General features: G+C 46.0%; 1 protein-coding gene across 3 annotated transcripts in view; it reads right to left on the bottom strand.

Moving 5' to 3' along the window:
• Window positions 1–452: 452 nt before the first annotated feature.
• Window positions 453–24,798, bottom strand: part of DLST (dihydrolipoamide S-succinyltransferase) — a 35,203-nt gene continuing 10,857 nt past the window's right edge. The window contains exons 3-16 of one of the 3 annotated variants that reach the window (XM_042451077.1): window positions 24,746–24,794; window positions 16,976–16,983; window positions 16,009–16,056; window positions 13,942–14,016; window positions 13,299–13,354; window positions 12,819–12,930; window positions 10,786–10,926; window positions 10,436–10,515; window positions 9,198–9,295; window positions 6,303–6,433; window positions 5,113–5,186; window positions 4,702–4,785; window positions 3,160–3,327; window positions 453–1,900 (exon numbers count right to left, since the gene is read on the bottom strand). In XM_042451077.1, the coding sequence (XP_042307011.1) occupies window positions 1,766–1,900; window positions 3,160–3,327; window positions 4,702–4,785; window positions 5,113–5,186; window positions 6,303–6,433; window positions 9,198–9,295; window positions 10,436–10,515; window positions 10,786–10,926; window positions 12,819–12,930; window positions 13,299–13,354; window positions 13,942–14,016; window positions 16,009–16,056; window positions 16,976–16,983; window positions 24,746–24,794 (1,259 nt within the window). In that variant the 3' untranslated portion in view covers window positions 453–1,765. Of the gene's footprint in view, window positions 1,901–3,159; window positions 3,328–4,701; window positions 4,786–5,112; window positions 5,187–6,302; window positions 6,434–9,197; window positions 9,296–10,435; window positions 10,516–10,785; window positions 10,927–12,818; window positions 12,931–13,298; window positions 13,355–13,941; window positions 14,017–16,008; window positions 16,066–16,367; window positions 16,426–16,975; window positions 16,984–24,745; window positions 24,795–24,798 lie in introns of all 3 variants that reach the window. The other 2 variants (XM_042451069.1, XM_042451060.1) reach the window with 2 other exon arrangements.

Below are 24,798 nucleotides of genomic sequence, written 5' to 3'. Positions count from 1 at the left end.
CAAGGCCTGTTACAGACAGCCAAAATAAAGCTGCTTCGAGTCACAGTGGAGGTATGGTGTTTCGATGATGCATGCGTCCTAAGAGTCCAGAAGCCACACCAAGGCCACGCTCCAGTGGCCCACCTACATGGATAGCCCTCCATACCATCTTAAATAAGAACGTTGTCGTCATCTCAAAATGTACGCCTGTGACTAACATAACATTATCATATTTTTTTCTTTCCACTGTATGATTTTTCATACCTTTGCCTGATGAAGTCGTCAGTTGATCTTCAATAGCTTGCAACATGTATTTAGTACATTTATCACTGTTTTGTGGATTTTGGATGTTATTGTACTTTGCTATTTGGCCAACAAGGCTACCCCTGGATATAGCATCAATACCTTAACTTTACACTTGAATTAGAATGAGGTGGCTCATATGACACACTGGAAGTTCAAATATCTAGAACTGAGGTATCAAGAGTTTATTTCCTCTACTAAGAATGGCCAAAATAAAATCAGCTCATATTTTTTCCTTTATGCTTATTAGTTGAAACATATTTTGGAGTTTATTACTGTCCTCCTTTAAATCCAACTCCCCCAACACACACATACACACACACACACATCCATGTCTCATTCACATGCACACATGTAATTTCCTTGTTTTATTTTGTTTAAAATCTGTCCATTAAATACTTTAATTACAAGTTCTGTGCGGCGACAAGAGTAATAAACCCTGCAGGCACTAGCAACCCTCTCACTCAACAATACATGTGCGCCTAATGTACTAAGGATATATCCCCATGAACCAGCAGTCTTGGGTTTAGATACATGCCACATGTGACAAGTCCAGTCCCAACATACTTTATCCCATAATCAGATCAAACTGCTGCAGACAAGAAGTTGATGAAGTCATCATCTGAGTATTAGATGGAATACAGGACAGCTGTAGAGGGCTGTTTCCTCCCCCTAATCTCTGAAAATCAGTTTAACCTGGCCCTGACAGACACCAATTTGGCCCTATTAGGGTAGAACAAAAGAGAAGAACATCTGGATTTGTCACTGCCATTTTCTTGTTCTTGAAGGGACTAGGTTGGAGGAAAATCTGTGAAAACAGTCCTTAACACTGCCTCTTGGCAAGCACAGGGCGTAGAAAATGACAAGGGAGTCAGAAACCCTTAGAAGTGCCTCACTTTTGCTAAGGTCAAGCAACCACAAGGTGGCTAGATTAAAGATCTCCTCTCCATTGCTGGAGGTATAGAAGACCAGGCACTGCAATAGAGTCACTTTACAGGTTTCCAGGCCAGCTTCGCTTACAAGAGCTAAAGCTTTCAGATGAAGCAGAGACCCACCAGCAACCCTTCCTCTCTCTAATAGCCTGCATGGCTAATAGTGAATTAAAGCAGAAATTCTGTGCAACACCAGCTTGGGAAAGAAGATGCAGCTAAACAGGAGACAGCTTCTATTCCCACGACATTTTAGGAGAGAGGTGATGTTAGATCTATTTGGCGTGAGAAGTCGAGGGGAATGGTAGGTTACACCTGTACTCATGAAAACTGTCTGCCTTAGGGAAGAAAATGAATTATCTTTGGAAGAGGCAGGAAAAGTAGGTAGCACGGTACCCTGAGGGTTCCCTTCAAAGCACCTCCTGCCACTATGATGAGGAGGCTGCTGCTGGAATGAAGCCCTGCTGATTCCTCACAGTCCTCTATTCTGTCTGTTGGTGCTAGATACTTCCTCTGCTGGCTGGGGAGAGTGAGGGAGATATGCTGCTGCCAATTTACAGGTCAAGCAACAGCACCCGAGGATCTTCCACCACGGCCTTGATCTTACGCAGGAAAGTCACTGCCTCTCTACCATCAATCAAACGATGATCGTAGGTCAGGGCTACAAACATCATTGGTCGCACCTCAACCTAAAGAGGAAAAATATCATAGTTATACTCATCATTTTTTTTGGGGGGGGGGGGGAGTTACTTCAGCTCCTTTCTTCAAGGCCTAAGCAAGTTAATTTTTAAACAAACTTCATAAATTCCAATGGCCCTAGCATAACCAAGAAACAGGGTGACCAGATGTCCTCCTTTTCTAGGACATGCACTACATTTCAACCTTCTATCCAGGAGGAATTTCAACATGTCTTCCATTTTGAGCCCACTGAGTAACACCATGTTTGCTGTTCCCCTTCGAGAAATGCATCTACTTGGGTAGCATATCCTCGTTGCACATAGGGAGACAGAATGCATCTTTCCTAGAAGTAGCAATAGAGAAGACATCCCTAGAGCTCAGGGTGCATTTGTTTCTCTGAGGGGAAAAGGCAGCAAACTTTTTGGGCAATGGGCTGTTTGAGGACACAATGCAAACGTTGAAAGAGTTTTTTCCCCTTAATTTTAGCACAATGGACAAATGAAAGGAATCATTTAAATGTAGATTCAATCAAGGGTTTGTTGCTAGTAAAGTTCAATTTTAAGTATTTGTCTTCCTCAGATTTTATATGTATATTGCAAAAAGACATTTTACCAAAGACAAGTTCATCACAAAAATACAGTTGAATATATAATAAAATACAGCATATGTAATATAGCTGTAAATACACAATTTGAAACGGATTTATATTTATATTAGTGTTTTTAGATTTTATTTTATGTCCTACATTTTAAGGTGTCTTGTCCTTCTTTGTGGTTATGATACCTGGTCAAGAAAGGACCCCACTTTCCACCAAAACCAAACGTAGATATCCCTGAACTAAACCCTACTTCTTCCAAACAATTTGGGATTTCTTTGCACACAACTCCCTCTCATACATCTCCAGCATATGCACCTTAAGCTGAATTGCTTGCCAAATATCCATACACCAAAGTTCGAGTTAGTGAACCTTTTTTTACTATACTTGGGAAGTATTAAACTTATCTTAATTTCTTCCACTTCACTAGACTAAAAGCTCCTCTCCTTGAAATGTTACTATGACCATATGAGAAATACTTTGCCATGAACACTTTCTGTATGGATAGGAACCTGTCCACTGAATCAGTCAATTTTAAAGTCATCCCAGCTGAGATTTAGGCAATTTAAAAGTCATCTCAGCTGAGCAGCCATGCAAGCCATGGAAAGGTATCTTGAGTAATATTTTAAAAGTTGTTTAATCTGTCTACACTGGAACTTTCCACATGGTACATACTTTGCCTCCAACAGCAATAGGTCTGTCAAAGATGCCATGCATGCCCAGGATAGCAGACTGAGGAGGGTTGATGATAGGCGTTCCAAACAGGGACCCGAATACACCACCATTACTGATAGTGAATGTACCACCATCCATATCTTCAATGGCAAGCTCATTCTTGCGGGCCTAAAATGAGACAAAAAGCCAGGAACATCACAGATTTACTTAAGTTGCAAAATGTAAAGGAATCCAAAAAGAGAAAAGAAAACAAGACAGAACAACAGGCATTTACCCAGCTGCTTCCTATCTTTTCCAAGTAAGATAAATTCTCTCCCTCTTTTTAAGCATGTGAACAGTTCAGATACTTCTCCCCAATGTTATCTGCAGATCAATAGTGACTGGCAAAAATAGTGGGCAGGATCCTATGTAGCACTTCTGGTAAAGAAATGGTGGAAGCCAACAGGAGCGGGATAATCTTCCCTTCCCACTCCAGGCTTTTGAGGGGGAAAACATTTTTAGTGCCAATGCACACTGATATAGGCCATTAACTGGAACTCTTTAGTGATCACAATTTCAGAACATAGAAACAAAACCTTCTAGGCTGAAGATGTCTAATTCAGAAGCTACAATATGACTATGTATGTGGGGGCATTGTAATCTGCTGTGTTCAGGCAGCTTAAGGCTTTAATAGAATCTGCATTTTACAATACAGAACGCACAGACCAGCAGTTCCAAGGAAGGTAAGCACCATCACAATTTGCCACTGCTATGTCCAACAAACCATTTATGTGTGCAGAAAAAGATCACAGGTATGCTTGGGACAAACTTATTCTCACTTCTAACTTGACCACTATATAAAATGCATATGTCCAAGAAAACATGGGAGGAGGAGTATGCATCTCCCCACTACTATTGATGCTTGCGAAGACAAGCGTTAAAATGTTGAGAAATGTGAAATAGTTTATTTTTATGAATAGATTACTATCATCAGCATTATCAACAATACTTTTTGTGCAATGCAATTGGACATGGTGATGAGCACTAGTTTAGATTACTTCTTAAAGGGTAAGCTTCCGTCGCTGCAAACTTTCTATCAATAGCTATTAACAATGACAGCCAATGCAAGCTCCAAGTCTGAAGGCACTGCACCTCAGATGTCCAGAGGGTGGGATTCAATCTTGGGTCTGACATGATAATATTAACAATGGGAACATGATAGGTCAAGGCTATTGCTTTAGTGCCATGTTTATATGTTTTCTGAAGGCACCCTATTGATTAATATTCAAACCAGAACACTATACTAGATCCTCCCAGCCAGAATGTCTATCCTGCTCACAGGAAGATTCTAGAGCTATAGCTTGCAAAAGTAATTTTTTTAAGGTGAGTTGTATGAAATTAGAGACTGTGCAGATTTAACATTGTTTTTGGTCAAATTGCTGAACCAGAATCTTTATCATTCCACCCTCTTAAATGCAAATTCTCCCTGTTTATTCTTTTCAACTGCCACAAGAAGCCCCTTTGTCCCTCTTTTTCATTTTCACCCACTTGGGATGGCCTTACCTTCTCTCCTAGTTCATTGATTGCTCGCTCAATATCAGCAAAATTCATTGTTTCTACATTTCTGATGACAGGAACCACAAGACCCTATAGGGAACAGAGATTACTAGGTCAGATAGGACATCCATAACATCATATAACATTACAGCAGCCACCAGTGCAGTGGGTGGTGGTGGTGGTACAAGCCAGGTTTTAGGTAAAACAATCGCAGATGGGGAGAACTAAAATTTTGGCTTTGCTAATAATATATTCCTGCAATGTGTGCAACAGGTAATTAGGACAACCAATGAACTAAATGTAAACGGATTGTATGATTTCAGAAAAGGGAGCCTACAGGGCTTCTATGTGTATCATGTCCCTTGACATCAAAAAGGAAAGGTAGAGCAAGACAAAAGATGGTCCCAAAATACATACCCTAGGAGTGGCCACTGCAACACTGATATCTACATATTCCCTGTATACAATCTCTTTGGTTGTATCATCGATCACTAGATTGAAAAAGAAAAACAAGCTGTTATATAATGTCAGAAAAGGAGGCAAGGTGCTACTGAATATGGCCCAAAGTAAGAAAGGAACCCTATCTACACCTCTGCTTTTCAAGTCATGGATAATTAATACTGGACCTACCAAATGTTTTTACCATCCACTAGGTGGTGACAGGCAAAGAAACCTTCAAACAAACAAAAAAGGACTGCAGTTACTACTGCTTCCAACTCACATCACAAAAGTGAGAAAAGATTCCATTTTTAATTTAGATCTTTGCTAGAGGGCTTGGAGGGACACGGTCTTGTTACATTTACAGAGATGTTTAGACAAGGTAAAGAGGGGGAGGGGGGGAGAGAATCGGCTAGTCCTTTTGCTTTAGCCAGATCTGTATCCAAGTCTCCTTCTTTTAAGTCTTCAATGCCTCCTAGAGGTCCTGGGAGACTGAGTATAATTTTATTCATTTGTACAAGAGTTTGAAGAAAGGAAGAAATACCATGAAAATATCTTGTTAAAAGTTATGTAAATGCTGCTTTTGTAAGGCAGCATTATACGGTAAATATAAAATATCACACTGTATTCCTCCAGGTTATCCCATCTCCATTACTGACTAGTTAGTTACACATCAAATTTGATTCACATTGCTGGAGTGCCTGTTATTCACAAGCCATGTTCATGGGAGCCTGGAAGAAAAAATCCTTGCGGTTTTTCCAAATTCTCTAAAACATAGCGCAAGAGGGGGAAATAATTTCTCTCCCCAAAGCCTGCTGTTCAACCTAGAAGACCAAGGAGAGGAAGTTGGTAGCACAGACAAAAAGTGCCTGGTTTGGAAACCAAGCTGCTTTTTTGCAAACCTAAGGAATCATGATGATGACAGAATGGATTAAGATGCTCTTAGGCTACAGTTTAGATTTCATGTCGGGGTGGGGAACTTCAGCAAATGCAATAAAACAGTACTGTATATGGTTAAAAAAAATGATAGTATACTAACTGAAAATCCCAACTGCTAGTGCAATTTCACAATTGGGCAAAGTCCTGAGAAATCTCAACACCCATACAGACTTGCTCTTGCAAACTCCTGGGCCATCTTTATCTCACAAATACAGGCCCAGTGTTCTCACCTGCATTGACAACGGGTTGTTCTTGCAAGGCAAAGGCTGAAGCTTTCACAAAGGCAGACATAAAGCCCAGTTTCATGTTGTGCTTCTTTAGGAAACTGTCCCTGTGCCGGGCTCTCATTTCTTGGATGTTACTGAAAATGACAGCATAAGAACACATTACCTGTGAGATCATAAACATTACCAAGGTTAGAAAACTTCTTGTTTTCTCTGTCTACACAGGTCCCAAATCTGCAATACATCCTGCCTGACCTATATTTGTTTTGTGGATCAAATTACATCTCAAATATGGCTTGCAATTTTTTCATGCTACAGCTGGCACTAACCCTATGAAACAAGGCAAAATCATTCAGCAACAGTGAAAATTGAAAATTCAGGCTGATTGCACTGTTTTCTGCATTAACAGATGCACTAAGAGATATAAAAATCCCCAGTATTTCTTCCAAACTTCTTAAAATCCTATTTTGCTAGACAAGACTGAAATTAACAGCCACAAAGGCCACAATGAAATATTTATTTTTCTGTTTTCTACTGTTTCCAGACTAAATTGATACAAAAGAGATATGGTGGTAGGAACTTTTCTTAGCACAGCACACCTCAACTTGGCACTAATGAGTATGTTTGAATATAATTCCTCAGCAGCCAGTTTAGCAACAACCATAGAACTGCCATCAAAACAAAATTTCGTTGGTCTAAAATGCCCATGATTACTCAGTGCCCTCTCCTGTGTGAAAGTAAACTACGAGCCATGAGCAGATTCCAAATTCCTACAGATTATCTCAGGAAGAGCCCACAGTTCAGTGGCAGAAGGCAGGTTTTTCTTGAGGTGGTCCCAGGTTGAATCAACGGAATACCCAGTAAAAAATCTCTGACAGCAAACCTCTGTGCCCAAGAGCTTTGAAACTACCACCAAGCCAGAGTATATTATACTGCGTAGAAAAGACCAATGTCTTGAAACAGAAGAAGGATGCTTTAGGATAAATTATAAATAAGAAGGAAATTTTTGTTTCCTTTGTCTAATCTCCTATGCTCTTACTTAAAGAAATCTTAAAATTAAACTGTCTATCGTGTTTCCCCAAAAATAAGACAGTGTCTTATATTTATATTTCTTCAAGAAGACACACTATTGTTTATTTTTAGGGATGTCTTATTTTCAGGGAAACATGGTAGCAGTTTTCTTTACCGCTCCACACCAGTACACTGCATAGCCACGCCTATCACTATGTCTTATTTTCGGGTTATGGCTTATATTGCACAAATGCTTAGAAATTCTGCTATGGCTTATTTTATGGGTATATCTTTTTTGGGGGGAGACAGGGTAGTTTCTTTTGTCACACTTTAAAAAACAAACAGAGAACATGAATTAGGGGCTACATCCCTTGGAAGATCCCCAACACAATGAGTCTTTGAAAAATATTTTTAATTATAGGACAGTAAACAGTCATTTCCACCCTTCACTTAGTGGAACCAAATCCTGCTGCATAAATTGAACTTTGGCTTGACAGTTCTGGGCAAACATTGAAGTTGTAACATTCATCTTCTACCTCTCAGACAATATGGCTTTACAAGGCAGTTTTTAGAAAGTGAAAGTGTCCCTTTGGGTTTAGAGTGTTTGTTTTCCTTTGCTTAATCTTGTTTAGAGTTAGGATTACTGCCCAAAGACATTACTACCTCCCAAGATACACAGTCTGCTAGAATGAAGTAGTTTGAGAGGAAGAAGCCATCATAAGCAAGCTTCACACCAGACTTTGACCCCCAGTGGGAAGGCAAAAGGTCCTGGCCAGGTCCTTGCAAGTTGACTACACGGCATCCAGACTGAAGACAATCAATCCAAAACAGATTACTGGCTGCAACAAGAGCCCAGGGCCAGAGTAAAGCGACACCTCCATTAGCCTCTAAGCAGAGATAAATTGGAGCACTTCCTCTCAAATCATGATTGTTTTGCCAACCTTATTATTTCAAGCACAAATATTTACATGTTTTGTCTTAAGGAGCAGGATAGCATTTCATGGGGCAATTTGATTTGGGTACCATTACCCTTAATGCACTGAAATAGAAGCTTCCCCCTTCACAAATCCATTAGTGCTCAGGCCACATAAGCACTTGGTTTGAACACTGTTGGTCTCCCACACCCAAGTAAGATGCAAAGGCCAAGTGGAGCCCCAGAAAAACTTTTGGTAAGCTGCATTACTGAATCCTTATTTGAAAAGAATTTCAGTCTGAGACATGAACTAGCTAAATAGAGTAGGAACACAGGAACAATTTAATGTATATACTCAACTATAAATCGACCTCATGTGTAAGTCAAGGTCAAGTTTTGGGGCCAAAATTAAAACTTGGAGCCTCCTTCAGTGTGTGTATGTGTGCATATGGCAAGAGATTCTCACTGAGGCTTTTTGCTTCATTGTTTCATCTTTTGTTCCAGCCAGACGTGTGGGTGAGAGATGGACTCTAAAGCAAACAGCAATATCAATCAATCACCCAGGATTCTTTCTGCTTGGCTCCAGAGAGAAATAAACCCCTCTCCCTGCCACGTGTGGAAATCTGAAAGAGCTGCTATCACATTACCATAGTGACCCATAAATAAGTCAACCTGGGATTTTGGGGTCAATTTTTTGGGCATAATTTTTTAGACTTATAGATGAGTATAGAATAAATGATGGTGGAAGGCAAATTTTATACTTTTTTGAGTTAGAGATGCTTGCTTGTCAAGACTCCACCCCAGCATCTATCCATACTGTGCAAAATACGCTCTCAATAAGCTGGTGAAAACCATTAGCCTAGGACACCACTAAAAAACTCTGAAGAGGTGAGCAACAATGAGAAAATCAGTAAGTAAAAAATTCCTATGGAATGCAAAAGGGAATGATGTGGGCTTATTGAATATTTTCATCTTACCTCATATCAATTTCATTGAACGTTGTCAGCATGGCACATGTATTCTGAGCCTCTTTGAGGCGCTGAGCAATGCGCTGACGCATCCGATTCATCTTCACCTGAAGAGGAAATGAAAGCAATAATTTCTCCATTATCTCCCATCTGGAATAATGCAAGTCACAGAGTTTTCCTTCCTTCTCTTTCTTCCTGATCAATATGCTGTAACAGATTGGTACACCAAGTAATATAATTAGACTGACACTTCTTTTGTGCAATGAACCCAGAAATCAGCTAGAGTGAGCAACAAAGAAATATTAAACCTAAGTGAAGCTACAGCCATTTCAGCCCAAACTAACACATGTCAGAATTTGGGTTTAAGACACGGTTCCAATGAGAAAGCTAGCCGGAAGGACTGTAAAGCAGTTAGTCATAAAAGTACATAAAAACAGACAGCTTGTTAACACAGACAAGGATTTACACTACTGATCATCACTTGCATCCAGAACAGTACCACATATACTTATGTATAAGTTGACCTCATGTGTAATTCAAGGGCAGTTTTGGGGCCAAAATCATGGATTGTGATATGATGCGTGGATAAGTCAAGGGTCAAACACTGGGGCGTGTTACAAAAGATCTAAAAGGGGAAACAAAGCACCACTTCCCTCCCTCCTTCTCCCTCTCTGGACTTCTCCCAAGGGTCACAGTCTTGGTATGGAAAATGGGGAAACAAACTTCTGTGTGCACACACACACACAAAATCTCTCTTCACTACCAGCATTTCCAAGGCTCATGGCTTGCAAAATGGAGTACAAACCTCAGCATACTCTCTCTCCCTTGTCTCACCAGCTATTTGTTAGCTCTGGCTATGAAAGAATGAGGGATAAGACAGAGAGAGAGAGAGAGAGAGAGAGAGAGAGAGAGAGAGAGAGAGAGGAGAGTGCACAGGGATTCAAACAGGGAGGCAAAGTCTCCCCCCCTCTCCCTTGTCTCACGAGCTGAGAGATAACACACACACACACATAGGAGAGAGCACACGGAGACTCAAACGGGGAGCTGTTTAGAGATCCCTAGCTACGAAGGAAGGGTGGGCACTTCTTTTAGGAACTTTAGGTTCTGAACAGAATTTTGTTAGCTCTTTCACATAAGAGAATTATTGAACAATTCAATCTCAAGTAACTTCACTAACCCAGCACCTCATTCGGGAGGTGGGTAACTCATACCATTCCTCACCAGACTGTGAAACCTGAGAAATTTACCCTTTGTTCCAATCTGGCACCTTTGCTGACACCAGGTTCCACACTAGGAGCAGCTGCGGGAGTTGGCTTTACTGCAGACACTGAAAGGAAGTGGAGGGGGAAAAAACAGGTCAAGGGACTGAGAGAACAATGTTACCAGCCAAAGTGGCTTAACATCAAGGACACTTAGGACAGAGAAGGAACACTCATTTTGGTGTTGATGCTCGAAGCACAGAACACAGCAAGAAAAAAGTGATTTTATTATTGTCTACAAAGAATTGTGCAATTTTTACTTCCAATTCTATGATTCTATGACTGATCTTCTACGATAAAGGGGATTTGTTAAAGTCCAGAGATTGTTTTGGTCTGACCTGGTTTAGCATCAACAGGGAGTGCTGACACGGGGGGCACTGGAGGCATTGCAGTGGGAATCGGTGCTGCAGGAGGAGGTGCCACAGGGGCTGCAGGCTCTGGTGCAGGGGCTGCTGCTGGTTTGGCCTTGGCAGGTGCAGCTAAACAAGAGAAAGATGAAAACCAGTTACAACTGCAGACAGAAACCAGATCATTTAACAGTCTCCTATCACCTGGTAGAAAAGCATCATTGGGACCTAAATGCTTCAAAAGTGCTCTGTGTTATGCTAGATGACTGGCGATCTCAAAATCGAAAACTGGTGGAGAAGGCTGTGGGATCTTTGGCTGATGGATAAACTCTCATACAACATTCAGTTTTTTTCTAATTATAAGAAAAACAGCATATTCCAAGAGAATCAGACTGTCTATTGATTATATAAAAACTTATATACATCAACTGAAATCCCCGGCTTCTCATGCTGACTGTTGGAAAGATGTGTTGAAACTCGGCCAATCTGGAGCAACCTAACTTTAACCTTAGAGAAACTGCAGCTAAAGCCTCAGCTTTTAAAGTTTTGATTTCTGGAAGTAAATCTGGTCACAAAGCAGCCATTAGCAACCAGCATGAGAAGACTAAGATCCATATGCTTCCTTTAAAATCCAAAGTTTGGCAGTCTGCTGTAGCTTCTATGGACACAAAAGCAGCAACTGCTTCTGAGTGGCATGCCACCACATTGCATGCTCCCTCAAACAATCTACACCTTTTTTTCTACACCTTTCAAGAAGCCACAATGCTTTCCTATACTGCCCCTAAAATACTACAAAACGGTAATGTGACAGTTTGGTGTTGGAAGTAGACAGTTCAGTCAGATGTACAGTAGGCCCTTGGTATACGCGGCCTGCTGGACCCCCCCTGTGCATACCAAAATCCACATATGCTCAAGTCCCATTGTCACCAATGATGGCACGCATCCCTCCCTCATTTCTTCCCTCCCTGCTTACCTCCTCCTCCTCCTCGCCGCCGCTGCTGTGGGAAAGGCTGGGTGTTGGTGTTGGAGGCTAAGTGGCCTCCAGGCCACCATCTGGCCTTTCCACGGCCTCGGTGGCAAGGAGGCTGAGGCTTGGACTCCAGCAATACCACCTGGCCCTTCCAGGGCACCAATGAGGCGGCGGAGCAGCAGCGCCAGCCTAGAGGCCTTCAAGGCCTCCAACACCGCCACCCAGCCTCCTCACCACTATGGGAAAGGTCAGGTGGTGGTGTTGGAGGCGAAGAGGCCTCCACCCAGCCCTTCTGCAGTGGCAATGGTGAGGAGGCCAATGCGCCGAGGAGGCCTGGTGGCAGTGCTGGAAGCCAAGCCTCGGCCTCCTTGCCGCTACTGCCACAGAAAGGTCGGGTGGTGGCCTGGAGGCCTCTTGGCCTTCAACACCACCATCCGGCCTTTCCCATGGCGGCAGCGACGGTGAGGAGGAGGTTCCGTGGCAGCAAAGAGGAGGAGAAGCGGGAGGGAGGGAGGGAGGGAGGGAGGGAAGGACAGAAGGAGGGAGGGAAAGAGGAGGGGAGGAGAGGGACTTTTGTCCCCAATAGCGGCGCGCGTCATTGGGGACAAAATGGGCTTGCCATCTGCGGATGCTCAAATCCATGCACAGCAAATCCGAGTATAAGGAGGACCCACTGTAAATTGAATTACAAAATCTGTGTATCAGTGTAGGTTTTTTAAGCTGCAAAATTTAAAGTTTCTTGAATTAAAATTACGCGTAGCTTTAAACACGGAGCCACTGTGGCATAGTGGTTTGAGTGATGGACTGCTAACTATGAGCAGGATTCAATTCCCTACTCAGCCATGAAACCTACTGGGTGACTTTGGACATGTTACATGCTCTCTATCTTATGGGAAATCAATGGCAAACTTCCTCTGAATAAAGATTGCCAAGAAAACCCCATGACCTTAGGGTCACTGTAAGTCAGAAATGATTTGAAGGCACACAACAACACAGCTTCAACAGATAATCTGGAAAAGTGAAATGATCAGTTAGTAACAGGGTCCTGACTTACCTCCAGTTTTCCTGAGTTTAAACAAAGGTGTACCTCCTTCTACTTTCCCTCCATCAGGGACCAGAAGTGCTTCAATTACACCAGCTGCCGGAGCTGGAACCTGTACAGATGTCTGCAGATAAAAGAGGAATGAGTGGATACTGATTGCTTTAAAAGAATTGTTCATTTCTTTAAAAGTTTCTGAAGGTTTAATAATTAACCTTGTCTTCTTCCCTGTACATAAGACTGTTCACTTTCATTCTGGGAATTGTGGAGTAGATACTAGCTCCTACCAAGCATAACTGAAATATTTTTTTCATATTCAGACATCAGAATATTAAACAACTTGGCATAATTTGCAAGTAGCTATCTCTTGCCTATGTTTTATCATTGTCCATTTAATTTTTCTAACCCTGTTTGCATATATAAATAAAAGTGGGATGTTTATATTGTGTTTAATGATGGTGGTGATAATGATAAAAAGAAAAACAGTATATTTACCTTGTCTGTTTCAATCTCACATACCACTTCATCTTCTGCAACTGTATCTCCCACAGCTATACAATGAAAAGAACAACAGTTAACTAAGGAGGAATGCTCTACTGTCTTTTTTATAGTAACAGCAATGTTTCAATGCAAGTTTTAGTTCTTTACATTTATTTTCATAAGATGTATAGTTGGCCCTGTATTTTCAGATTCCTTATCCACAAATTCAACCATTCACAACTTGAAACTATTAACCCAAAATCCAAAAAGCAACCCTTAATTTTGCCATTTTATATAAGGGACACCATTTTACTAAGCCATTATATTTAATGGGACTTGAACATCCACCGATTTTAGTATCCACAGGGGGTCCTAGAATCAAATCCCAAAAGATAATAAGGATGCACTATACTTGTAAAATCATAATCATAGGACAGGCATCTCTCTCTCTCTCTCTCTCTTATTGGATGTTTCCTTTTATAAATCATCGATTTTCGAACCTACATTGTTTGGCCGACCTTTATCCATGAGTATCCAGGGCCCCTTTACCCAATTAAAATTTCAGTACAGTTCTACAGCAGATCAAAAGAAGGATATACGGGAAAAGGGAAGAAAAAGAAATCCAACACAATGAACAAGGGGAGAAACAGCCTCTCACCTTTCTCCCACCTGACATCTCCCTCTGTGACTGATTCTGCAAAAGCTGGTGTGTTCACTGTAACAACTTCCTCCCCTATAAAAGAAACATGAACTTATGCATATAATAAAATGCATTATATTTTGCCATTTCAAACTCTGGACTTCTACAAATAAATGCTATTTTCAGGAAAAATATGTCAAGGAAATAATCACAGCCAGTACAGCCTTAAATAACTTGACACATGCTTCCCTGTAGCTCTTAATGGTCAGAACTCACTTCTGGAATATCTGCATGGTGCCACCTCTTTTCCAGCCTCAACTTCAAGGAACCCACCTCTTCTTGAGATAATTCCCATAAAATTAGAATTTGAGGATCACCCAATGTAACTAACTGGCAAGAAATCCAGAACAAACAAAGAAAGAGTGGCGGGTTATAGACCGCCCATTGGATCGGGCTGCACCCGCCCCTTTCCCTGGTGTATTGGGGCCTCTGCTGGTAGAACGGCAGCCGCTGAGGCCCTGATCCGCCGTTTTCAGGCTGCGGGGAGCAGCAAAACGCCGCTTCTCCCGCGCCTGAAAAGAAGGGGTGTCCCTGGGGCTTCAAGCCCCAAGGACACCCCACGGCGGCGGGGAGAAGGAGAAAGGGGCCGCTTGGCCCCTTCTCCATTGCTTCGCTGGGCGCAGCCATCTGAAGGCTGCGCCCAGCGAAGCAAAGCGCCGCCACCAAACCAGGAAGGAGCTCCGAAACGGAGTTCCTTCCTGGTTCGCGGAAAGGGCGCCTAGGCGCCTTGCCGCGACCGACGACGTCACGTCCGCGCCGCCCCATGTAGAGTGGTTGCGGTGTGACGTCGTCATGGCGGCCCCCCTGTTGAAGGGGAGCGCCATTTGTACGGACTCGTCCGTACTAGGGTTGGGTTGTGGAGCACCGCACCTTCCTAACCCTAGTACGGACTGGTCCGTACTTTAATGGCGGTTTGTAACCCGCCAGAGTTCTTTATGCAATACACTCCAGAAAATGAAGTGCTGCTTTCAGGCCTGGTGCTTTAGGACATGGTGATCTAGTACTCTTGCCTCTCCCTTCCTCCATTGTCTTGTTATACTATCCTAATCTAGTGTAACAATGAGGAGGAATGAACTGCCATGAGCCTTGACCCATGCCACTAGTTTGGAAAGCTTTTGCTTCAACACAGCTTGCCATGTCATCAAACCTAGCAGTGCAGAAAATTCTGCTTAGTTTAAACTTGTCAGCTTGTGTAACTATGGGTTGGAATTGGCCTGATTGAATTAAGCACTATCAGTGCTAATCAGGTTTGTCAATCCAGATAATACGACACAGGTCATGGATGGAGAGGCGGGATTATAAATAAAGTATTGTTGCTGTTGTTGTTATTATTGCTTTTAAATTTCTCCTCTTGTTTTAGCGTAGAATTTGCATGGCTCATGGTTGGTTATAGCTCTTTCCAGCTTCTTAACAGCACAATAAAACTAGTCTCAGATTTAAATGATACAGGGATACAGCTATTATCTTTCACACATCTGAAACATAAATCATAAGTTCCATGTCCACGGATTCTGCATCTACGGATTCAACCATCCACAGCTTGAAAAAACTATTACAATAAAATCCAAAAAGCAACCTTTGATTTACCATTTTATCTAAGGGACATCGTTTTACTACACCATTGTATATAATGTGGACCCACAGATTTTGGTATCCATGGGTGGGTGGGGGGCTTATGGAACCAAACTCTTTGTACACAATGGCCCATGAATCAGAAAGGTTAACACGCCAGAGCCCAGTCAAAGAGTAGAACATAACCATCAGCTTGTGATAAAAAAGCCCAAATCCACTTTCCTATTATTATGTCTTGCCAAAAGAAAACCCCAATGATTTTTGCCTTAGTCATCCTAAGTCAGAAAACGACTCCAACACACATAGCAAAACATTCTTTGTATCTGTATTGAAGATCTTAAATAAGGATGACAATTTGGATTTGAACTAAGGAGCAAGATTACATGTACTTCAGCAAGCAGGAAATCTGTATGTAGATCAGATCTCTCCAGTTACAGTCTCTGAGTTACTTACGGCATACAGCAGTGCTTCTGAAATAACGGACAGAGAAAGACATGGGTGCTATTTACCCTGGAGAGGGGAAAAAGAATAAGATGTATTGATATCCATAGAAAATATCAAAGTAAAGGATGGGACAAAACTACACTTTGGTAACTTGCAGACTACTACAGAGAGACTTCATGAAAAAATTCTGCCTGAAGGTTTCTTTCACCCCCCTGGAGGGAGAAAAGATGGTGCAGACCCCAATTTAAAAAAAAAAGCCAAAACAGACCGTGAATACTGTATCACTTTCATTGTTAAAGTTTTCAATGTTTTAGATTTGCTAGGCTTAGTGACAGTTGTGGTGTGCCTAGAGGATGGAAATTGCTCACCAGAGCTTTTCAGAGCTGCCCATCTCCAAACTGAAGTAATGCAAATGTTTCACTTGCCCAAGAAAATACACAAAATGTACAGTAAAAGTTAAATCTGACCCTGACTTTCAATATATTGGAATTCTCACAGAATCATGAATACACACAATTCACTAAATTATTTTCCCTAAAAATTCCTGGTGAACATGGTTTAACATAAGCCCACACACAGTCCATGGAGGAGCCTAATCAAGATATTCATAATTAAAGAGAGTATTTTTCTGAATGAGCCGGATAGTACCCAGTAGCTGAAAAGCACTTTTAGAGTAGCGATAGGACAATGCAGCCCTCCAGATGGTGCTGGACTGTACCTTTCATGATACTTCACCACTTGGTATGTTGACATGACGGTGCAAGCTATAATCCAGCAATACCTGGAAGTCCCAATGCTGCTGATCTCTCTTTTACAGATTTATGTCATAGAGCAAACAGAAAGCCTAGCCATACTCACCTCAACTGGATTCGCAAATATCCCAATTAAGACAACACCTGTATGGATAGCAGAGTCCACAGAAAACCTGTATCATCAGCTTTACTTCCCTTATCAGTAGGCCCTCTTATACAATTACAGTGGGCCCTTGGTATACGTGGGGGATCTGTCCGGACCCTCCCGCTATACCAAATCCGCGTATGCTCAAAGTCTCATTGTCCACAATGGCACGCATGTGCCCCGCCATTGGGAAAAAAAGTCCCTCTCCTCCCTCCTCTTTCCCTCCCTCTACTGTATACCTACCCTCCCTCCCCCTTCGCACTTACCTGCTCTGTCCCACGCCGCTGCCGTGTGTTTAAGTGCCGGGGGCAGCTTGGAGGCCCAGAGGCCTCCAGGCTGCCCCTGGCCCTTTTTTTTGCCGCAGCGGCAGTGAGGAGGCGGGGCCTAGCTTCATCTTCCTTGCCACCCACGTTTCAAGGGCTGGGGAAGCTTGGAGGCCCAGAGGCTCCAGGCTGCCCTGGCCCTTCGCGGCGGCGGCGAGGAGGACGGGCCCGCTTCGTCCTCCTTGCTGCCGCCATGGTTCAAGGGCCGGGGGCAGCTTGGAGGCCCAAGCCTCCAGGCTCCACCAGCCCTTCTTCCGCGGGTGCGGCGAGGAGGATGAGGCCTAGCTTCATCCTCCTCACTGCCGCCACGGTTCAGGGCCGGGGCAGCTTGGAGGCCCAGAGGCCCTTTAGACAGCGGCAAGGAGGATGAGGCCAAGCTTCGTTCTCCTCACCACCACCGTGAAAGAGCCAGGTGCAGCCTGGAGGCCTCTTGGCCTCCACGAGCAGCACCTGGCCCTTGAACTGCGGGGCGGCAGGGGAGGCGTCGTCGTGGCAATGGAGCAGGTAAGCGGGGGGGAGGGTAGGTAGATAGGCAGGAGGGAGGGAGGGAAAGAGAGGGGGACTTGTCACCAATGGTGGCGCGCGTTCAAGAAACCGCCATGGGACAATTTCCCTGGATTGCCATGCGTTTATGCTCAAATCCGCGCATGACAATCCGCGTATAGGGAGGGCCGAATGTACATGGACTTGCCATCCACATTTTAGCATCCGCAAATGGCAAGCCCGGGGGGGGGGTGAGGGGAGAGGATGAAAAAGGAAAGAGAAAGTGGCCAACAGCAGGAGGAGGGAAGCATGGCACAAGGAAGAGCATGGCACGAGGTAGGAGGAAGAGGAAGAAGAGAAAGAAGGAATAGCGGGGGGAAGAGGAAGGCATGCCAAGGTGAGGTGGGAGGAGAAGAGGAGCGCAGTGCAGCATGAGGTGAGGGGAGGAGGGGAGCAGTAATAGGGAAGAGGTGGAGAGAAGGTAGAGAGAAAGAGGAGCAGGGGTGAGAAGGGAGGAGGTAGCTCTCCAAATTGCTATTGTCTTCAATTGTGGTACAGCCACTTCCAATGGTGAGCATCCGCAGGTTTGGCATCCACCAGGGGGTGTGTGTCTGGAACAGATCCCCCACGCTCAACGAGGGCCCCATGTATATTCAGATACAGAAGCAAAAACAGTCAAGTACAGTAGCCATAGCACTGCATCATTCCAGATAATGGACTGTGCATATGAAATGGTTTAGTAGAAACCATATATATATAAGGACAGTGCTTACCTGTAACTGTATTTCTTCGAGTGGTCATCTGCGAATACAACAAATGGGTTGTACTGCGCTGCGCAGTGCCTTCGGAAACTTCTGGAATCACTAGGCAAAGTACACTTTGCAACATGCTGAAACTTTTTGGCGGGTAACCCCGCCCATCCCTATAAAACCTCCGTTCCCGCTCTTTTCCCCAGTTCCGCAATTTTTCCGCCGTGAAGGCGCAAGAGAATGAGCAATGTGAGCAGGACACTGAGGGGAGGATGGGCGGGATTTGTATGTATTCGCAGATGACCACTCGAAGAAATACAGTTACAGGTAAGCAACCTGTCCTTCTTCTTCGTGGTCTCTGCGAATCATACAAATGGGTTGAGACTGGCAGCTAAAGTCAGTGGAGGCGGGGAGTGTCATGATATTTGAAACACATCATAGTCAATAACCAATAAAGATAACTGAACAACATATATGAGTAATTGTTTTGTTATAAACTTGGATAAAATCCCACTCATAAAGCAAGCCTGACGAGGACCTCCATACTTCCAACAAGGTCTTTGGAGGAATAACGGTTGGACTATCAGGCGCACAGTGTCCTGTTTAGTGTAGCCCTGGAGTAATAACAGCCCTCCCAAAAGTGCATCCCTTTTGGCTCTTGTATCCAACCTATAGTGTCTAAATAAAACTTAAAGGTTGAGACCACACGCAGCCTTGCAAATGTCCTCTAAAGGGATGCCAGACAGGAAGGCAGAAAGCTGCTATCGCCCTCGTGGCATGGGAACGAACTCTATCCGGGCAGGGTTTACCCAAGTTCATAGGATAGAGCGACAGTCTTAGAAACCCACTTAGAGATCTCTGAGCGACACCGGCAGTCCCTTTTAGTTGTGAGTAGCACTTGAACAGTCTCTCAGAACGGCTCGAGTCCTTAGTTCGTCCAGATAGAAAGTCGGGCCCTACGAACGTCCAGGGTATGAGGGCCCGCTCGGCTCGGTGGTCGGGTTCGGGGCCAGGTAGGCAGAACAATATCCTGGCACATATGGAGGCAGAAGAGAAACACTTTAGGTAAAAAGGTAATATCTGTCCCGAGAACCACCTTGTCCAAATGGACCTAAGGAAAAGGCTGTTCGTCTCGCGCACAAGCACCAAGTTCGCCCGCACGGCGGGCAGACGTGATGATAGCCACCAAAAACACCGTTTTCCAAGTTAGCAGTCTATGTCTTGGTGGCTAAAGGTTCAAAGGGTTTAGACTGCAAGGCCCCCAACACCGTCTCGAGGCTCCAGCCGGAGTCGGTAGTAAGGATGCTTGAGGGAATAGGTTATTGCATCCCTCAAAAACTGTTTGACAAGAGGGTCCTTGAAGAAGAAGGCTTGCCGTGTGAAGGAAAGGAGAGCCGATTGCGGGACAGGTAGCATTTAACTGATGTGAGGCAGAGCCCCGCATCTATAAGGGAACACAGGAATTCCAGGACCACCGGTGTAGACCCTTGGGCTAAGTCGAGGTGTTTGTCCAAACGACAAGAAACGAAGAAATCTGTTCCACTTTAGCCTGTAGGATTTTTGGGTGTGCCGGTTTCCGGGCAGCTAGGATGCACTTCCGTACTGAGATCGGTAACCGAGTAGGGATGGATCCTCCATGCCACCAAGGGAAGGTCTCGATGTCCGGGTGTCGAACCCGTCCTCCCTGAACAGTGAGGAGATCCGGTCTGGGCTCGAGTCGGAGAAAGTTGGCTCGAGAGAGTGTGAAGAAGGCAGGAAACCACGGTTGTCCGGCCACAAGGCGTGTCCGATCGCGTCGGCTGCATCCGAAATCATTTGGAGACCGTCCTGGTGATCAGCGGGAAGGGGGGGAAGGCGTTATAGAGCTATCCCCGACCACCGGAACCCGAATGCATCTCCGAGGGAGTTGTCGTCTGGCATCCGGGAGCAGAACTGGGACAATGGAGTTGTACACGGTCGCGAACAGGTCTATCTGTGGGGTTCCCCACCGGCAAAGAGATCGTGTACGGTTGTCCGGTGGAGCTCCACTCGTGACAACGACGGGGGACCTGCTGAGCAGATCTGCATGAGGAGTCTGGGTGCCGGTAAGTGTACCGCTTGAAGCAAAACGTCTCGGGCAATGCACCAGTCCCCTAGTCGGAGCTGATGTCTAGGAGGTGCGCGACCTTGTGCCTCCCGTTTGTTTAAGTAGTACATCACCTGTGGTGTGTCTGTCTGAGCTGGATGACCTTCCCCGACAGGGAGGACTCGAAGGCTTTTAGCGCCTTTTTCTACCCGCCAAACAGTTCCAAGGCGTTGAGTGGAGCAGCCTTTCGTCTGTGGGACCAGATCCCCTGGCCCACAGGTCTAAGGTTTGAGCTCCCCCTCCTTCTTCTGATGCGTCCGTGGTCAGCACACCAACTGGGCTGGGGGTAGCAAAAAGGCATACCGACGCAGACGTTGCGGGTAATCGAGCCACCAACGGAGGGAGCGTGTGACCGACCTTGTTACGGTGAGTCTGCGGGATGGAGGGTCTCTTTCCACGTCGAAGGTCGACAGGAACCAAGACTGCAGTGGACGAGATCGAAGCCTGCCCAAGGGTGACGAAAGTCGTCGATGCCATGTGGCCCAAGGCCATTGGATGTCTCTGGCTGGAATACGCCGTCGGGTGTGGTGCCCGGCTGACAGCTCGAACTGGCCTGGAAGCGATCTGGAGGTAGGTAGGCGGCGTTAGAATTGTTTGAGTTCGGATGGAGCCGATGAATCTTATTTGTCTGGTGGGAAGCAGTTGGGACTTCTCGAGGTGACCACCAGTCCCAGGTCTTGTAAGAGTTTGAGAGCCTCTGAAGTGTTCCTCTGCAGTTCTTGACGTGAAGGAGCCACGAAGAGCCAGTCGTCCAGGTACGGGAAGACCCTCACGCGCGGCGGTGCAGGTATATCACCGTGCCTGCACTGGTAAAGATGCGAGGAGCGTGTAGATAGGCCAAAGGGCAGGACATTGTATTGGTACGCGTCCGTCCCCACGGCGAACGCCAGGATCTGCGGTGAGACTCTCGGATGCTGACATGGAAGTAAGCGTCTTTAGGTCGATCGTCGCACACCACAGGTCCTGCTGCAACAGAGGCAAAATAGAGGCAAGTGTTACACCGAACCCGCGAGATAGGAGGGAAGGTATTTAATTGTCAAGGTCCAAAATAGGCCTGATTCCTCCATCAGGCTTTGGACTGTAAAATAGCGAGAAAAAAAGCATCTGGGAATGTCGACGGGATCGACAGGGGAAATGGCGCCTTTGGGCGAAGAGTGCGTACTTCGTCGAGAAGGGTTGTCTGAGGGGGTGTGGAAAGGTAGCTCCTGTTGTGGGAGCTCTTCAAATCAAGGGCATAACCCCTACAGACGATGGTAAGGGCCCAAGAATTGGGTGATGTGGCCCAGGTGTCAGAAAAAGGCCTCCGTCTGTCTAGAAAGGAAGGGACAGAAGGAGCGACGGAGTACGCTGCGTCCCCTCAGTTTCTTTTCTTTGTCTGGTCCGAATCCTGCCTCCTGTAATTCTTTTTGTACTTGGGCCCCGATCGACGGCCCGAGGAGGAGGAAGACTGGAAGGGAAGCGCTGCCTGGACGATCCTGGCGTTGGAATGGCCGATCTTGTTGGTAGGGTCTTTGGCCCTGACCAACCACTGGCGGATGCAGTGAAGCGCTTGGGGAAGACGGTTGAGGGAGAGGACATACCGTGTTTCTTTGCAGCGGTCCTCATCCTGTATTTGAAATTACGTTTCGTCGGTCTCTCGGGATGGAAGAGTCCGTCCTCATCGAAAGGCATGTCCTCGATGGTCGAACGATCGTCTGTTTAGGTCCGGCCTTAACCAGGCATGTTCTGGCGAGGAGAGCAGGCAGCCGCCATAGATTTGCAGAGCAGTCGGTGTGTGTGTCTGGCCGAGGTGATGAGCCATCCTCCGATCGAGTGGGCTTCGTCCGAACCTCAGAGAGGATTGTGCTGGGAGTCATCCGGCAAGTCTGGAATCAGGAGGAGACCTTCTCCATGAGCCACTGATGTAGGCGCCCATAATGCATTGTAATTTGCCACCCTCATGCCCAGTGCCGAAGAAGAAAAGTAGGCTTTCTTAGCCACAGCGTCGATTTTCTTCGCCTCCTTGTCGGATGGCACAAGGAAGCCTTCGGGGTGGAAGAACGTTGTGAGCCTTCCACAATTGCTGAGTTCTGTTTGGGATGGCTAACAGCCATGATGGTAGCTGGTGCGTCCTATACAGGGACTCGCCTTCCTATTGTTGGACGCTGTCGAAGCCGGGGCTTCCCAAGATCGCCTGGCCAACTTTTCCAGAGGGAAAGAAGTGGTATGCTGGTGTGTGTAGGAAGCTTGCCATGGACCCGTCTTTCAATAGGGTCCGATGCTTCCTCTTCGTCTGGGGGTCTTATGTCGAGGGCATTTTCACTCTTAATGACGTGTTCCGCAAAGGACCGACGTCGTGGAGGAGGAACTGCACTGGGTTGGGCGAATTCCTGGCTGACAGACTGGTAGTCGTCATCTTGGATGAGAGTAGTCACCCCTTGGACGGTAACGGGTGTGAGAGGAAGCCTCCTCATCTGATTCAAGGTTGCGAACTCGGGCTCTCGGTGATGGTTTTCAACACGACGGGGTGAAAACGTCGACACCCTGAAGGCCTGGGGAAGCTCTCGGCCTGGTCCTCCGGTCTCGGTGGTCGAGGAAGGCGTCGACATCTTCCTGAGGGACTAATCTGTGTACCTGCCGGTCTCAGGTCTAGTAGTATTCAGGCTCCGGTTCTCTAGTCGGGATGGTGAGACAACTCGACGTTACGGGTGGGATCGGGGGGGGAGAGCGGCGCCCATCCAAGAGCCAGTCGGGAAGCAGGTTCGGGAGAAGCTGGGTGGCCTCTTCCGAGTTGTGGGGCGGAAGGTAGGTAAAGGCCTGGACTCCGACGCCAGCGAGACAGCTGGTACTGGTGTCCTGAGCCTGGAGGATGAGCCTTTCTTTTTTGCCAGGCGTGGGTCTGATGGGCAGAGTCGGTGTCCGACGGTCTGCGACGATATCCGAGCGACTTGTGACTATGTCCGAGAGACACGGGAGAGCCCTCCCGGTCACGCTCCAAGGAATGGCGACGTTTGGTAAATGATGGCCACCATCCAGAGAGAGGAGCGGGTCTCTTCCATGAGGAAGGGGTTTCCGTCCTGTTAGGGACTTGTCCCTGCGGAGACATCAGGGCTTTTGTAGACGACGGCCTCGAGGTAGGACCCGACTTCGGGTGGAGGAAAGTGGGTACCTTCGGGGCAGAGGACTTCGAGGCGGACCCCTTATGGGCGCTCGAATCCTTTTCGACAGCTCGGCCCTCTTTGGAGGCCTTCTTATGCTTGTCCTTCTTGTCTTTCTTCGGGGGCCGGAGGCCTCTTCGGCGGGCCCTGGAGTCCAGTTGGGGCCTCGACAGCGCGGGTCGTTGGCGATTGAGTCGGGACCTCAGCGAGGGTGGGCAGGGGAGTCGCGGTAGACGACGAGGCTCCTGCAGAAGACTCGCCCCCGCGGTAAAGACCTTAGAGAGATCGCGGCCCTTTAGTCTGGTCTCCCGATTTTTCCTCGCTTGGGGGGTGAGGGACTGCACAAAGCGCAAGAGGCCGGGACGTGAGTCTCCCCAAGCAAAACAGGCAGGCTGAATGGGGATCCTGGCCGGGAATCTTACCCCCACAAACGGAGCACTTTTTAAAAGGCACCGATGGCTGCTCGAGGAGCGAAGTCAAGCGGTTCGGCTGGCAACACGAGGAAGAAAGCCGACGGGAGAGACATCGCGAGTCAAAAAACAGTCCAGGGTCTAAGCCAAATCAGTTTAGGGGCAATCCAAAGCAGAGTCAAGACGGTCGCGTCGATTTCACGTGATTCCAAAAGACAGAGAGCGAAGTTCCTCTGGCAGCTAACGCGGCGGAAAAAAAGGAACTGGGAAAAAGCGGGAACGAGAGGTTTTATGGGATGGGCGGGGGTTACCGCCAAAAAGTTTCAGCATGTTGCAAAGTGTACTTTGCCTAGTGATTCAGAAGTTTCCGAGGCACTGCGCGCGCAGTACAACCCATTTGTATGATTCGCAGAAGCCACGAAGAAGAAACACACACACACATACACACACACAGAGTGAAGAATCTTTCTAACAGGCTGCAGGTTCCAATAAAAAGTAGCCATGTACATAACCCCCTCTCTGAGACTGTAATATAATTAGGAACTGGTACTGTGCTAGCTATTCCCAACTGTAATATGACATGGTAGTTTACATTTCCTGACTCTGTAAGGTGTATACTTACAAATGCTTCCTGCTGTTGGCATAAGCCAGCCCTGGGCATCGAAAGACACCTAT

The sequence above is a fragment of the Sceloporus undulatus genome, chromosome 1 (genome assembly GCF_019175285.1).
Source record: "Sceloporus undulatus isolate JIND9_A2432 ecotype Alabama chromosome 1, SceUnd_v1.1, whole genome shotgun sequence".
Classification (NCBI taxonomy): Eukaryota; Metazoa; Chordata; class Lepidosauria; order Squamata; family Phrynosomatidae; genus Sceloporus; species Sceloporus undulatus.
Note: the sequence above shows the minus strand (reverse complement) of the source record. Positions and strands in the feature narration are given on the sequence as shown.